Source organism: Microtus pennsylvanicus, chromosome 11 (assembly GCF_037038515.1).
Source record: "Microtus pennsylvanicus isolate mMicPen1 chromosome 11, mMicPen1.hap1, whole genome shotgun sequence".
Taxonomy (NCBI): Eukaryota; Metazoa; Chordata; class Mammalia; order Rodentia; family Cricetidae; genus Microtus; species Microtus pennsylvanicus.
Genome location: NC_134589.1, coordinates 86,681,481 through 86,696,455, shown reverse-complemented (window position 1 = coordinate 86,696,455; position 14,975 = coordinate 86,681,481). Strand labels below are relative to the sequence as shown.

The window sequence follows — 14,975 nt, the reverse complement described above, 5'->3', positions numbered from 1 at the left end:
ACGGCCGCTTGACTCCACCTTTTCCCCCCCTCATCCACATAGAAACTAGAATTCTAGGTGTGTAAACAAATCAGAGAGGGAGGATTCCAGGCACTGACCGGCTGTGGAAGGCTGGGACAGATGCATGGAGCAGGTTAGCTCAAGTTACTAAGAATGAAGAATTCTTGAATTGTACTTTTGGAAATTCTAGGTGTATACTAAATAGAAGTTATTCAAATATATTTCCACCCTGGGCAATGATCTGATGGGAAAATATAATAGTTCTCTCAAAAGAGTCTCTGGACTTAAACATTACAAGTCTCCTCAGTCCAGGGGGTTCAGAGTAGGCTGACAACCCCTGATTGGCAAGGCCAGAGGCTGTCTAGCTTCACAGCGCTACTCAGGAAGGTGGAAGCCCTTATTCAATGCTAACAGAGCTCAAAGACGTGCCTCAGGAGAAATGCCTGACTTCTGAGCAGGACATACATACAATTCAGTCCTATTTTCTTTTTTTTCCACTTTGTTAATTATTTTTACTTTATTATAGCAATTGTATAATTAGGACAAATGTACAGGCACTATTTAAAAAATATACATATACAATTAGCAGGCATTTAAAGTCTGTTTTTTAATGACTCCTTGAGGTATGTTGTTTACTATCTGAGATTCTTGGTCAAGTACAAATTCAACTGTATCTGTCTTTGTTACTTTTCATTCTTTTTTCTTACCTATTTTTTCTTTACTGTTTACCTTTTCAGTAGATACACCACACAGAGAAATAAATGTAATATTTAAGTAACTAATAAATAAATAAATGTAAAGTTTAAGTAACTAATCCGATATGCACTTGCAAGTGTAAACCTGAGAAACAGCATCAGCTGAAGACCCCAAGCACCCTCTGCAATCATATGTCCCCTCTTCTTTCTGGAAGTCATTAGTGTGGAAATTGGTCTTTTCATTCCCTTCTTTTTAAATTTACATCTGTGTGGGTATATCTCGATTGCTTCATGTGTCTTAACTTCTTCCGGAAACCCAACCGAGGCTCCTTCCTCAGACTCCTGACACTTGTCCATGATGCTGGGTAGTTGTGTTCCATTCATGTGCACTACACAGAATCCATTACTTAAAGATATCACAAACTAACCCACTTTTCATGTTTTCTTCCTGCTAATTCTGTCTTCTCACATTTATGAATTATGTAGAATATGATGAAATCTTATAATTTTTCGAAACATTAGAAAGAGCTTAAGAAGAATCATTTTCTGGAGTGGCTGATATTCTCAAGTGTTCACTGTAATATCTGCTCCAGCCGGTTACATGATCTTATAATTTAAATACACACACACTACTGAGACAGGAATGCAAAGGCTGTTCATAGTTTGATTAGATTACTTTAAAAGAAGACACAACAAAGGCAAGTACATAAGTCAATTGTTGAATGTATGGAAATGATAATTCTTTCAGTTCTCATATTTATTTATTTACATGTATTCAAAAATTCTCAGCATGCTTTGAGGAAATAAAAACAATTCATCTGAGGTGATAAAATAAAGGCCTCTAGGAGCTGCTAAAATAAAAAGTTCTATCCTTACATCAGGAGATTGGCTAGCAGGGTATGGTGATATACACCTACAAACACAACACTACAGGCTGAGGGAGCCTGGGCAACATATAAGTACCTGGTGAAAGTATGCCTTAAAACCCACCACTATCAACAACAACAACAACAAAAACCAACAAAAAAACTGACTTTGAAATGTTCATTTATATTTCTTAAAATAAAAATTGTAAATGTTTCATGATTTATCTTTATAATTTTTATTTGTTATCTACCTAGATCAGCAGTTCTTAACTTGTGGGTGGTGATCTGTTTGGGGTCGCCTATCAACAGCCCTATTTTATAACACTCTCGCACATGTCCCCAGTCAGCAGCCCAAGCCTTGCAGAGAGAAGCACTGGTTTGGGGCCTAATGACGTGATGGCAGACACCACGTTCTGACGCTCAAACAAGCTCTACCACTGCTTTAAGGGAACTTCAAACTTTTTTGTGAATCCTTAAAAACAAAACAAAACACACAAAAAATACTTTGGTAATTTTTGTTTCCAAACAATCTTTCCAAACAAGTGATTAGATTAAGGAAAAATAACCAAATCTGACAGGTTGGCTTTGAATATCTTGATCACTGAATGACTGCCACCTGCAGCACACAAAACAGAAAACAAAACACAAAGCAAAATACTCAAGGAGTACCCAAAGACATACAATATAAAGAAAATAAAAAAATTCATAAGATAACATGGTTATTATTGATTTGTTGATAATATCTTAAAATATTTTGAGTATCAGCATAAGGCTTTTTATTAAGGCAGATGATTAGGTGATACTTTCCTACAGCTGAAGAATGCCATTGTATTTTTAACAAAAAGTAAAGTATTATTTTAAGATCATGATTAAAAAATACATATAATAATGAAAATGGATAGAACAACAAAACACACATCAGGTAACTAGAGACTGCATCGAAACGGATACACCAAGCACATATTCCATTATGTAAATGAATTCAAGGATATTTCATGACTGATCAGCTAGAAGGGACATAATGATTTATAATTCAAATAACTGAGCACTGAAATCAAATTGAACTAATATATATTTCTAAATATGCAAACTTGAAATAATTGTTAAAAAATATAAATCAATGTACCTGCATGGAAATAATTCATATCTGTTAGAACCTTTAACCTTTATCTAATAATTTTTTTAAAGGAAGACTTTTTAAAATTAATTTTAAGAGGTATTCAAAAGGAATAAACAGCTCAGAAAATAAAAGGTTATAATATCTGTACTTAGATAACAGAAAGAGTATCTTAATAGATACCAATAAATTAGGCATTATGCAAATTATACCAAAATACAAATCAAATTAATTTTATATTAAATATCAATTTCAAACTAAAACCTGAGCGAATCTAAACAATAGGTCTGTGTCCCAGAATCCCAGGCCTTCCCACAGATAACACGCTTTCACAGTAATTCACTGTGAAAAGCTGGAGAGGTTGCAATACTATGAAGTACTTATCAACCACTTCATATGTTAGAAATAGAGTATTTCAGCACCATTATTAGAAAAAAATACAGGTTGAGTTTTTTTAATAAGAAAAAATACATATCTTAAAAAGCCGAAATGACCACTGGAATTGGGCTGTACATCACTTTTCAGTAAAGAGGAAAAACAGCCTGGACAGGTGTAATTTATCATTTTTCTGATTTAATATCAAAGAAATATATTAAAATAATAAAAAGAATCCTGAAATCCTCAAAATTTGTAGTGATAAATAGCCCTCCCTGTCTTTATTGCATTATACCTACTAACAGAAATATTGCATGGTGGATTTTGCCAGACAAGGACGATTATTTTCCAATAAAAAGTTGCATATTAAATTCCAGCACAAAAGTGGGTGTCTAATACTTTGGAAATCTTTTATGGTTTACAGAGGAACACAATCTTAAACTTAACTAATACAAGCATATTCCTGGAATGAAACTCCACTAAAGGATTCCATCCAAAGCCAACGATTTCAGAATTGTCCTTATATTACGATAACTTCTAATGTCACAGGTTAACTAAACCAATGGTTATTTAATTTTTATAACATCTATGTATCTTACAGGTAACAACATAAGCAACCATCTACAATCCATTTCTAATAGGTAAAATATTACACACACACACACATACACACACACACATATCTAATAAGGATGATTTCTGGCTTCATATTTTTAAGGATTTCTAGAGACAAATATGTAAACATTTAATGTGTAACAGGAACTCTTGAGAAGGTGTGACAATGATCTGGTGAGGAGGCCGACAAGCAAAGACGTGGTCAAAAAGCCGATGAGTCTCTTTCTATCTCGACTCACACAAGCCCTACTGGCTGATGCACGTGAGACTCTTACTGAGGGATCCAGGGACACTTCACCTTCTTCAAGCTGGTTTCATGCTTTCTTTCAGAATCAGAATTTATGAAAATTGTGAACAACTATGGGTTGAAATATACAAGTGCTGCACACTTTACTGTGCAAGCATTTGTTAGCCTAGATTAATATAAACAAACCTGGCCAATTAGGAATATATGCATGTTCATATAAGATCACTTATGATTGCAAAATGCTTCACAGTACAGTTATTATAAACACATTTATAGATAAGGCTAAACAGATTAGAATTTTTATTGTAAATTTCTGGGAAATTAGAATTAGGGAAAAATGCTTGGCCATGTAAATGCACCTGCTGAGTTAGTACATCACATATATACTGAAAAGGATATCCAACTGAAAGGTCATTTAGGAACTGAAGAGTCCTTGAAATTACAGGCTCACATCTTCCCCAGTACTTAAGGTTTGTAACACTAAATATGAAAAAAATGTATTGAATTGTTAAACAGTTGCCTGCATAAGGAGAACCACAGAAACATAAATATTTTATGAAGTTAGGTGACTTCAATCACAAAATAAAAAGCATGTTTGAATTTCAACAACTTTTTAAATTCTTATAGCACATTTAAACTTTATATGATCAACCTACAGTGAACACTGGCATAGAATTCTCTAAGTTTTAAAATAGTTCTGTAAATAATTCTCTAAGATAGTCATTCTATAAGTTAAGTGTTTCACAGAAAAAAAACATTAAATTTAGAATAAGGTCAAACAGAATGAAAATGGAATTATCATCACAAAGTCAAGTGAAGGTGAACCAGTTACTGCCCCAAATGAAGCATTATCTGGTGGCTCCAAAACTGACTTATGGTCCTGGTGTTGACCCAGCTTCATCCTGCAAGCACAGCAGGGTTGTCTGCAAGACACACAGCATGCAAGTAAAAGCACACCAATGTCGGTTCAATAGGCCACCATGTGTCTGTGAGGACAAGCCATGCAGCTCCATAAACACATCTCTGCTGTAGCCAATGGATGCTCTGTTTTAAGGTGATTATGACAAAAGCTTGCAATAAGCGTTTCATTGGTCTTTGAGGTAGGGTGTTTTGTTTTTAATTATAAAGTAAAAAACAATTCTTCCCAAGTAAACTGTGGAATCAGTATCTGGAAACCTTTTTAGGTCAGTGTGTTCTGCTATTGTATACTATAACCATGTGAACTTCCTGACAATGATAATGCCCTTTAGATGGTGAGATAAGTAAGCACTTGAAGTAAGCAGAAGAATGCACACACAAAAATTTAACGCCAAAATTTTAAGTTAAAAATTAGTATCTAAAAAAGGATTCATATATAGTAAGATGATATATGACTCAAAACCACAGAATACAATTAAAAACCAAAACAGATACTCACATTTTTGTCATGAATGTTTCTAGAACATGGTTGTCATCTGTTATTCCTAAGACTTCTGACATACGGGCATACACCTGCATCAACAATTAAGTGTTATAAGCTTTATCATCCATAGGCAGTTTCAAAAGACTGCTAAAGCTAACAAGTCTAAAAGTCAAAGATGTGCTGCATCCACACTGCAAACAGGGAGTGAAACAAAAACATCGCCATTCTAGCCTGCAGTCAGTTTCCCCCAGGAAGCACTCCTCCTTTGGGATGTCTGTATACCGACACACAAACAGACCCACACTCATTCTTTGCCCAGCACACTACGTATTTTGTCCTCAAAGCTGGGAGCCACCATTAGGCTTAAAGGTGGGAATAGGCATGCAAAAGACTTGAAAATATTGTTCAACAAAGAATCTAAGTAAATACCTTATACTTATTCTAATTTCAGTAAAGTACCAATAAAATTCAAGATAATTCAAGGAGATTATAAAAGTATTTTTAGAAAACCATGAGATCGTATATCAGCTATAGACACCCCTTGTAACACTCTAGCTTAGAGAGACACAGAGACAGGTCCTACTGTTGACGGTGGGGCTGATCATCAGCACACGAGAATCCAGAGCTTCTAAGTGGGCAGAGCTGGTTGCAGAGTTTGGAGTACAACATTTCTGTCTTAAACTCAGGCACACCATGCATTTGAACACACAACTATACTTCAAGTGAGAAAATACCACCATCACCAATGGGACATCCCTGGTAGCCTGGCAAAGCTGAGAGTAGTTAACACCTCTACACCCTCTATGCTCTAGTGGGATTCCAGGTTGTCCCTGCCAGACACCAGCTGCATGGGATCTCTTTTCTGTCATCTTATCCCCAGTGATTATGTGTCTCACCTTCTGTAGTTTGCTTATTTACCAAATATGACAACCTAGCTTTATTTACACATTAGCTTATATACTGTCACAGGTCATAAATAGGACAATAAATCACTCAGAGTTAAAGGGTCACACCAGAGGAGTGCAGAGGTATTTAAAGGCACAGGACTATATTCAGCTTTCCACTGTCTCTTCTGTTGACTCCAGGCCCTCCAGGCCAGTATTCCGATGATTCCCTAATGGCTGCTGTGCTTACTGTAGGGTCCTAAGACACTTGTGGTGGAGGGAACGAGAACCCGAGCACCTTAGTTATTACAATTATCTCAATCAGAAGCCTATAGCTACAAAAAAGGCTCAAAGGAAGAACGGTATGTAGAAAAGGAACTTCCCTTTAATTTACCATGACCCATGGCCAGGAAGACTCAAATTGGTCCTCTTGGAATATCGGACATAAATGATTTTGGTGTTTAGATTGTTCCTACCTTGGCCCCCAGCACACCCCATTTCTCTCAACCAGAAGCACTGAGTAATCCATAGGATTTCTCTGGCTCAGCATTAGCCCTTTCCTCCTCCTATCATTCAAAAGCCATCTTTCCCAAGGCCTTACTAGCCCTCCCAGGCAGGGTGAGCTGCCTTTTCCTGAATAACCCCCTCCCCCATATCTGCTCTGTTCTTTTATCACGGTCCTTTCACATTGTAAAGTTTAGTCCTCCAACTCTCCCATTTTGCTGAAAAATTCTTAAGGGCTGATATTTTGCCTTATACCTTATTTTTTGTCTCAGCAACTTAGACTAGTGTACTTAATATGTGTTAGAAAAAGCAGTGAGTGAACTTATGAAGACTGGATTACAGTGTGAATAATCAAAAATGAAATATGCCTCCCCCTTGGAAGGATATATTGAATTCGGTGGGCAAACATGAAAAGAAAGAGAGAAGGATTATAGAGTTGCTTGGATTGTTATTTTAATCTGTGATTACCTAGTGAGATCCTGTATGTAAGACTAATTTATGAAAGCAGACAACAATGGGGACCTGGTTCCCTACTGTCTGCTCTCTCCCCTCATTGCTCTTGCAGGGGCACACACTGTGTTCTCCACCCTGACTAGGATTTTAAAGGCACTGGTGATTACCAAGGATGAAAAAATGAGAGCTCTACTCCAGGCCAAAGCACTGGCTTTTCCCTCATGAGTTCACAATCAGCTTCAAAGAAAGAAACCGTGCCATAAATGCAGTGGACACTGCTGGCAGACGGAGCTGAGGGACGCATGGGTTTTGGAAGGGCTATGGCAGGATCTTAAGCAGCCCATTTTTGTGTACTTTTATCACATCCTCCTCCTTTCTGTTAACTCCTAGTTAACTTTTTTGTTTTGGATCATAGATAGGATGACTACTCTGTAGTTTCATAAAAGTAAAATTTACATTCCAAGGCTTTATGAACACTACTTCTTGGCAAATCTGAGAAATACCGTTGATTCTCACTATGCCATGGTGAGAACATAATAACTAAAGTGCATCTCTGAAACGAGGTTCCCACCAGGACTTTTCCTGTTGTGCGAGTTTGCTAGGCAGGCAGGTCTGTTGTGCTTTGCTGTCAAACAGTTTCTCAAAGCATCCGATCTGAAGCAATAACACGCAAGAGCAAACAGTCAACACTGGCACAGGCAGTGCTTTAACCCACAATCCTTGTAATGCGCACCATTCCTTTTAGCATCCATTAGCTTTGATCCCCATTATCCCATCTAGAGCTGTGTCAACGTTTCTGTCCTCGGGGACTTCTCTCCACTACCGGGATCTGACAGTCAAGCTTGAGTACTAAGCGGGATCATTACCTCTTAAATCCACTTATCTGATCTACTGAATAGTAAATTGAAAAGCTCATTAAGAGCAACAATCTGATTTGTTTTCACGTGTGACAGGGTCATTTAAAATCAATGTATGATTACAGCATTACTCTTAAAGGACTGTCTCACATTTTTCAAGGTCTTGTGCCATTTGAAGAACATGAAGATAATATGAAAACATCCTCTAACATTTAACAATGTGATAGATGCAGACTATTTATGAGGTAAGAGATAACTTGCCCACTGAAGAATATCTATGAAGTTATTTATCACAAAGCACAAGTTAATAAAAGATTTCTACTGAAAACAATTCAAACATAATATTTAGAGTTCTGAACACTTTGTGCAACTTTTATCAATTCAATATATATATATTGAGACAGGGTTTCTCTGTAGCTTTGGAGCCTGTCCTGAACTAGCTCTTGTAGACCAGGCTGGCCTCGAATTTACAGAGATCCACCCGCCTCTGCCTCCCGAGTGCTGGGATTAAAGGCACGTGCCATCACTGACCAACCAATTCAAAATAACTTTAAAAATTAATTTTACCCAAAAATTTTATTATAGGAAGAAGAAACCACATCATACAATTCCTTTTCAGGAAGAATGGTGTTGGAAGGAGAGAAAGTCTGCCTTCATCACACCTTTGATTTCAGAAGCTAGTAAGATAATTTGCTTCTATTGAGACACATGTAAATACCAAAGAAAAAGAGATTAAGGTCAGACAAAGTAGTGCACGTCTCTAATCCTAGCTGTCAAGAAACAGAAGCCAAGATTTTGAATTGGTGGCTAACTTGGGTTACATAGAAAGACTACCACCGCCAAAGGAGAGAGACCCTGTTACCAATTGCTCTTCCAAGGTTGGGTAACACAATGACAATGAACACACGGCCATGCCTTTGGTTTTGTGCTTTATTCCATCAGGGGTACAGACACTGAAAATCCATTTTTGCCGGCTTCAGCCGTCCTTTGTTTTCCGCTTTCAGCACACCCGAGAGCAGAACCAACACCACTATCTTTTATGTTCACTGTGCTCACTTTACTAATGATTTTTAATGATCAAATGTATAGTTTTGTCAATTCTACTTCAAAAAATTTTTTTTTTGGAAACAGGATCTTGTATTTAAAACCTCATTCCCTAAGCATGGGAACTGGCAAACGTTTGCTGTTTAAAACAGAATGGTTTTAAAGCTTATGTATTTCCTGGAAAAAGCTTACTCTAAGATTAGGTAAAGAGAACTTTCTTCCTTGGAAATTTGGGAGCATCCACGGCTTCAAGTCTATTATCGATACTTATAATACCATATAATAAGTACGATCTAGTAGTGCCAGTTTCTCGTGTGAATAAATGTCTCGCCCCTTATTTAGGTTTGTGCACTTCGAGGGGAGGGGAAATGTCTGTTCAGCAGTATTGAGGAATATTATTTTAAGATGTGTTACATTTGTTTATGCTGTGGAACATTTGTTTTAATGATACAAAGATGTGTTGAATTCTTTTATGTTTCATTTGTTTGACTCTGTGAAGCTGTGATACTTCGCCTGTCTAAACCACCTGATTGGTCTCATAAAGAGCTGAATGGCCAAGAGCAAGGCAGGGGAAAGGATGGGCATGGCTGGCAGGCAGAGAGAATAAATAGAAGCAAAGCAAAAAAGACCCAAGGAGTAAGAAAAGAAGGGGAAAGTCAGCCAGCCAGCCACGGAGTCAGAGTGAAAGTACGATAACAGAAGTAAAAAAAGGAAAAGGCCCAGACGCAAAAGGTAGATGGGATAATTTAAGTTAAGAAAAGCAGGCAAGAAACAAGCCAAATTAAGGTTGGGCATTCGTAACTAAGAATAAGTCTCCATGTATTTATTTGGGAGCTGGATGGTGGGCCCTCCCAAAAGAGTAAAGAGTAAAAAGTAACCAACACACAGTAGTGCTTAGAATATGGTCTTGAACTTAGCTAAAGAAAGAATAGGCTTTGGTTCCAAAGACATTTGGATTTGAATTTTTTTTAAGAAAATGAAGCACTTTAAATAATATTTATTAGTTTTATTTCATGTGCAAATTTGTCTGTGTGAGGGTGTCGGACACCCAGCACCCATGAACTGGAGCCACAGACAGCTGTGAGTTGCCATGTGGAAACCTGGAACTGAACCTGTGTCCTTTGGAAGGGCAGTCAGCCAGTGCTCCCAACCACTGAGCCATCCCTCTAGCCCTAGATCTTGGTTCCTTATTGGTAAAACAGAAATAATAATCAACAATAACTTTTTTTGTTTTGGATTTTTTGAGACAGGGTTTCTCCGTAGTTTTTGGTTCCTGTCCTGGAACTAGCTCTTGTAGACCAGGCTGGCCTCGAACTCACAGAGATCCGCCTGCCTCTGCCTCCCGAGTGCTGGGATTAAAGGCGTCAACAATAATTCTTAACAAAGGGTTTTCATAGGTTTTAGAGATGAATGAGTGATAACCAGTCACAAACCTTGGCACTTCGCAGTTACTTTACAAATGCTACTTCCTACTGTCCCTTTTCATGGGCCTTTCTGCCTAGCAGACTATAGAATGCTCAGCTAATACCCTTTGCAAGAGAAGGACTTACAAAAGAAACAGAAAGGGAAGACGTATTTCTCTTGGAGACACACACACCCCCTCCCTCTCTCTGCCCCCCCCCACCGTGTGTGTGTGTGTGTGCGCGTGTGTGTAGTGCTACTGCATAATTAAGAATGTGCAGCAACCCGAGAGTGGCATCAGTTGCCTTCCCTGATCATACTCTACTTCATTTATTGAGAAAGGGTCTCTTTCTGAACCAAGAGTGTGCCTATTTTTGTTAGCCAACTTATCCTGGGGTTTCTCTATCTCCTGCTCCTCAGTGATGGGATTATCCTGCCTGCCCACCTGTCTTTTATGTGGGTTTTGGGGATCCAACTTCTTCATGTTGTATGGCAAGTGCTTTATCTACTAAGCCATTTATTTCTCCAGCACTCATGGAGATTTTAATAGCATAAAGATAACCATCAAGACCAATAAACCTTTGAAATTTGCATTAATAATTCTGAAATTTTTATGTATATGTTGAACCAATTAACACATTCTAGTCACAGAAATTGACTTTGTTAAAGGGATAAAAAAACTATGTCAGTATTTTATGACACAGAACCATCAATTCTCTCTTCTTCCTTTCTTTCCTTTTTGTGGTGCTGGGAACTGAATCTAGTACCTCATGCAGGTTAGACTAGCCTCTACCACCTCTATGGGTACAGTCTCCTGAATACCAACTTTTTCTACTTCTAAACAGTTGCTGCCTTAGAAGCTACAAAATACTCATTTTAATTCCAACACATTAAAACAGCTAGTGAAATATATGGAATTTCTATAAATATCAGAAATTGTCATTACAGTTTGAGAATACATGTTCTTAAAAAAAATCACCTTAATAAATCCCTGTTATTTTACTACAAAGGTTCTTTTAACTTTCAGGAAAGAGTGTCTGTATGTGAATGGACAACTCTGGTGATGAAGTCACTCATGGCAGATGCGGCTTGTGCGTTTGTTTATAGGCAGACAGCTTCAATCATCCTTTCATTTTTCTGCTTTCCTCAATGTTCTTCTATACAGTTGCCAAATAAGACAACCAGAGAAGGGAATCAACATAGAAATAGCAGCAAGATATTTGACTGTAAATTTAATAAAGCATAATAGTAAACCCTGTGCTAATTTTTAAACTGCCTTCCCCCTCCAAGCCAATACTCGGCATTAGGTATCTGCTGCATTCTGGCTATAGCTTGTGAGAAGCTAATTATGTCAATCCTTACAGCTGAAGTAGATTACAGAACTGGGAAGCCCAGAATGTTAGTTCCTGGAGGTTGATGGATATAATGACAGTCACAGAGACTCAATAGCAGCCCTCTGTGAAATGTACTCAGAAGCACCACATGAAACAAATGAGAAACAACCAATCTCTCATTGTGTACAAATATGAGAAAAAGAGAAACCCAGTTCTGTAGGTTTTCATAAGAGCCGTTATAATGAATTAAGATTTTTGGATAATGAATTTTCAGAAAATTACAGCAAGTTAATAACCATAGGCTCTCTATAGATGTTTAAGATGTTATAACTTCTCAAGGCATAAAATTGGCAGTGCTGTGGAAATCAGCAGCAAAGATGTCTGCCATCGGGTGACAGACCATCTCTGAACCTCTTTATTCTCACAAACGTACATCAAACAATATAAAATTGGTAATATAACCTATATCCAAATAAATTTTAAAGCACTATATTAATTTACTGAAGTGACTTATCAGTTAAGGCTTTGACTTGTAACTTCAAAATATTTGGCTCAGAAAGCACCTGCATGGGGACAGTGCCACACATGGAGAGAGTGCCCCGCACAGGACAGTTTCCTCAGGATAAAGGTGCTACTGTTACTTAGGATATAATTTGGGACTTGGACATGGAACTCTATATTATGAGTAAGAAAGCAATTTTCATTATTTTTGTCTTGTGATCAATTCATTTCTTTTTAGATGAGGACCCTGTAAAAGATGGGAGGTGTTGGTAGCAGCCTGATGTGGAGAAGAATGAACTAACGCAACATTTCATTACTTAGTGGACCATTTGGAAGGAAGGACACTGAGCTATTTCATTGACATTTGAAGCACAATAAAACAGGAACATTATAATAAGCAACATTACAGCAAGAGAATTATTGGTACAAACTTCATTGCTGCATATTAAATATGCAAACTTAGTGATGTTGAATAGATCTATATTAATCTTAGCCAAGCTTTCCATAGCATTTAAAATAAAATTACTAAATATAGGAATGAAATTAAGACAAAAAAATCCTTTGGCAGAATTTAATTTAAAACTGTAATTTAAGTTGGAAACTAAGTGGAAATGGCTGAGCAATCTACTTGCCCCCGTCAGCAGAATCTGTCAAAGGGAAGCCAGTACATGGAAGCATAACGCAAATCTTCCATTTGTACTCTATCAGGAATATCTCAGCCCACCATCTGTGGGGCCATCTTGTAAGGGGACACGGACCTAACAAATCTCTTAAGAAGCATCCCCGATCTGCTTGAATAACCTATTGTGTAAGGAAACTTGGAGCAAGCACTCTGGCCTCACATTTCCTTTGCTCCACATCCTGTGGCAGGGCAGGAGCTCAGCAGGCTGGGGTGCAGGGCTGCCTGCTGCTTGTGATAATCCCCTCTCCCAGTAGGGGCCTCCACTGATGCATGGCTAAGAACATGCTTCCTCTTTTGCTTGCATCCCAGTGGGGTTTCCATTCCTGACATGGGCCCAAATCCAGACTGCTAAAGGAAGGTAGAAAAGTTAGACAACTCCAGATGCTGCCAGAAATATTTCTGAATACCTTTCTAAACAGCCATTTATTGGACAGAAGTGCACAGGTACTGTGAAAACCAGCAAGACTGGCAATTTTGAAGAGTTTTTCTTTCCCACCCCCACAACCAGAGCTAAGGTCTAACTACCACCTGTTCAACAGAATCTGGCTGTTTGCCTCATTTTCCTTCAGGGAGTCACTGGCTAAGGATCTTCACCAGCATGGACCTAATGCCTCCCGACAGGCTGTCCCTAGCCAAGAGGGACCTGGGTTGAGTGCACCAGTTATTGGTCACAGGATACACAGCTCATGGAGACTCCTGTGGTGCAAGCAGCTGAGAGCCAACCAGAGAAGATGAAGAGTGTACATTTGTCCTGACACAGCTTTACTCTTGCTGGCTGCCAACTCACTCCATGTCTGGAGCCAAGCTTCTGTTACACCAGTCTTCTGTGGATAAAACCATGCTAAAATCCTAGGTATTATTTTTCCAAACTCAAGGTTATGACAAAAGAAGAAGATGGGTTGGCTAGAAGGTCTGAGACCGTGGATTGAAGGAAGCATTATAAATAAACATTAAAGGGTTTATTTACAATTTTGTGTTATAACAAAACCTTGTAAGAGCAAGCATACAGAATGGTATGATTAGGATTTAAAGCAAAAAAAAAAAGTTGCTGTATAAAGTTTGTGAGAGGATAAAAGGGCTAAAGGCAGAGGTGAGGAACTAGGAAGAATAGGATTTTGTTTATTCTGCATGCTTCTTGAAGGTGTCAGCCAGAAACACAGTCTGGCACAGGTGTGTGCTAGTTACTGTCCAGTAGCAGATACCATTCAATGTAGTAAGTACAACTTACCCTCTCAGGGGTCAGAAATGCCATAAGCAAGAAACCTAGACTGCTTTCACATTAGCTAGTCTTTAGTTGGTCCTACTAATTAGCTGACTAATGAACAACATTTGGCGTTAATCCCATACACTAGGATTATATAGTAAAAAAGAGAGTCAAGGTAACACACCCATGTCCTTATCTCTGTGTCCCTCTCAGTAACAAGAACCTGGGATTGCAGTGAGACAAGCATAGAAACTGGTGATCCCATCACCATAACTAGGTACTCAACTCACCTTAACTATTTTCCAAGCCTTCTCTGGAACTCTGGAAACATCATTCTTCGGGCGTACAACCTAAAAAGCACAGAGTTTATGGACCTGGCACCTGACATCAGAGACATAGAGAAGAGCACTAAGCCTTCCCGATTTCAGGTGCAGGAAGAAAATGGCTCTGAACCTTTTTTGCTGTCACTTAAAAGAATTCTTATGACACTGATTTTCATTCTGAAACTATAGTGGCATGAAGTCATTTTCAAACTCTGAATGTGGCTATATGAATTACAATGGGTTTGCTCCAGTAGAATAAATAAAAAGGGATTCAAAAGCCAATCATTCAAGGCTAGCTCTAAAAAAGGAACAAATAAACGATGATGGCAGAACTATTTAAAGAATTGTTTAATATTGTCAGTTTCCGGGAGGCACTTATACTAGGCAAACACGTGGAGCTAATGATGTCAGTTGCCAAGTCACCAACTGATGACCACAGCCACATTTAATACCAACACACTCAGCTGTGTA

At 38.2% G+C, this 14,975-nt stretch overlaps 1 protein-coding gene across 5 annotated transcripts in view; it reads right to left on the bottom strand.

Annotated features, from left to right (window-relative positions):
• The window catches only part of Ranbp17 (RAN binding protein 17), a 335,330-nt gene that overhangs the window by 108,898 nt on the left and 211,457 nt on the right, over positions 1-14,975 (bottom strand). For 4 of the 5 annotated variants that reach the window (XM_075941353.1, XM_075941350.1, XM_075941354.1 and 1 more), the window contains 3 exons: positions 14,472-14,531; positions 5,333-5,406; positions 4,315-4,395 (listed from right to left, as the gene is read on the bottom strand). In XM_075941353.1, the coding sequence (XP_075797468.1) occupies positions 4,315-4,395; positions 5,333-5,406; positions 14,472-14,531 (215 nt within the window). The remainder of the gene's footprint in view (positions 1-4,314; positions 4,396-5,332; positions 5,407-14,471; positions 14,532-14,975) is intronic. The other variant, XM_075941352.1, reaches the window with a different exon arrangement.